Below are 1,381 nucleotides of genomic sequence, written 5' to 3' on the forward strand. Positions count from 1 at the left end.
GAGACAATCCTAGAGGTGGAAGAGGCAATGGAAGGGGCAGATTTGGAGGTAGAGGCCCTAATGTATTCACTGGGAGATGTTTCTTGTGTAACCAAGTAGGCCACCAATCATTTAGGTGTCCTGAGAAAGCAAGCAACAGTTCAGGCCAGCAAGGAGAAAGAAGAGTGCAACTAGCCCAAGAGGATGACCATCAAAGTACCACCTCACATCACACCACCTCATCAAGACTTGTTGATCCAGTAAGTGGAGAATATATTATGTTCAATAGAACACTTTTGACACCAATCAATAAGGAGCCTCCACAAAGAAAGTCCTTGTTCCAAACCAAATGTTTGGTGAATGGTAAAGTATGCAAGGTAATAGTTGACTCTAGTTCTATTGAGAACTTGGCTTCTACTGAGATGATTGAGAAGTTAGGATTAAAGAAAATAACTCATCCTAACTCCTATAAAGTATCATGGTTGAATAAGGAGTAGCAAACACTAGTTGATGAACAATGTTGGGTCAGTTTTTCAATTGGTGACTATGAAGACAAAGTTTTGTATGAAGTAGTGACTATGGATGCTTGCCATCTTCTTCTAGGGAGACCTTGGCAATATGGCACTAGTGCTCAACATGATGGCAAGAGGAATGTGTATCACATTAAGAAGAATGGTGAAAATCTCACAATGACTTCCTTACCGGATGACGGTAAGGAAAAGACCTCAACTAGTAGTGTGATGTTGGTTGGAGAGAAGGAGTTCATGAAAGGCCTAAGGGAAGAGAAGAAACTTTGTTTTGCTATTGTGGTGAAGCCTAAGGACAACATACCTAAGAAAGAAAAAAATCAGAACTTGTTGAAGAATGTAGGCCCCAAGGAGGTTGCTGATTTGTTGGATCAGTATAAAGGAATTGTTGTAGATGGTACCAATGATACCTTACCCCCTGAAAGGATGATAAGTCATTGTATAGATCTGATTCCAGGAGCCACCTTGCCTAATAAGGCTACTTATAAACTCACCCCTGAACAAAATGCAGAAATAGCAAGGCAGATTGAAGAATTGTTGGAGAAGGGTTTCAGAAGGAAAAGTGTTAGTCCCTGTGTTGTACCAATAGTCCTTGCACCTAAGAAAGAGGGAAATTGGAGATTATGCATTGACTCTAGAGCAATCAATAAGATAACGATCAGATACTAGTTTCCTATGCCTAGATTGGAAGATCTCATGGATTGTTTAGGAGGGGCTAAGTACTACTCAAAAATTGATCTCAAAAGCGGATACCATCAGATAAGGATCAGATAGGGAGATGAATGGAAAATAGCTTTCAGGACCAATGAAGGTTTGTTTGAGTGGGTTGTAATGCCTTTTGGGTTGTCTAATGCTCCTAGCACTTTTATGCGCTT

The 1,381-nt window shown here is 40.4% G+C and overlaps 1 protein-coding gene across 1 annotated transcript; it reads left to right on the top strand.

The window, feature by feature from the left end:
- Nucleotides 1-557: 557 nt before the first annotated feature.
- LOC131041494 (uncharacterized) lies at nucleotides 558-1,175 on the top strand. The gene has a single exon (XM_057974611.2). The coding sequence runs from the start codon at nucleotides 558-560 to the stop codon at nucleotides 1,173-1,175; it is 618 nt and encodes a 205-aa protein (XP_057830594.2).
- The last annotated feature ends 206 nt before the right edge of the window (nucleotides 1,176-1,381 follow it).

The sequence above is a fragment of the Cryptomeria japonica genome, chromosome 7 (genome assembly GCF_030272615.1).
Source record: "Cryptomeria japonica chromosome 7, Sugi_1.0, whole genome shotgun sequence".
In the NCBI taxonomy this organism is placed as follows: Eukaryota; Viridiplantae; Streptophyta; class Pinopsida; order Cupressales; family Cupressaceae; genus Cryptomeria; species Cryptomeria japonica.

What these genes read in the sequence shown, in the direction of transcription:
- LOC131041494 (XM_057974611.2), top strand. Translation starts at nt 558, where the DNA reads ATGGATGCTTGCCATCTTCTTCTAGGGAGACCTTGGCAATATGGCACT.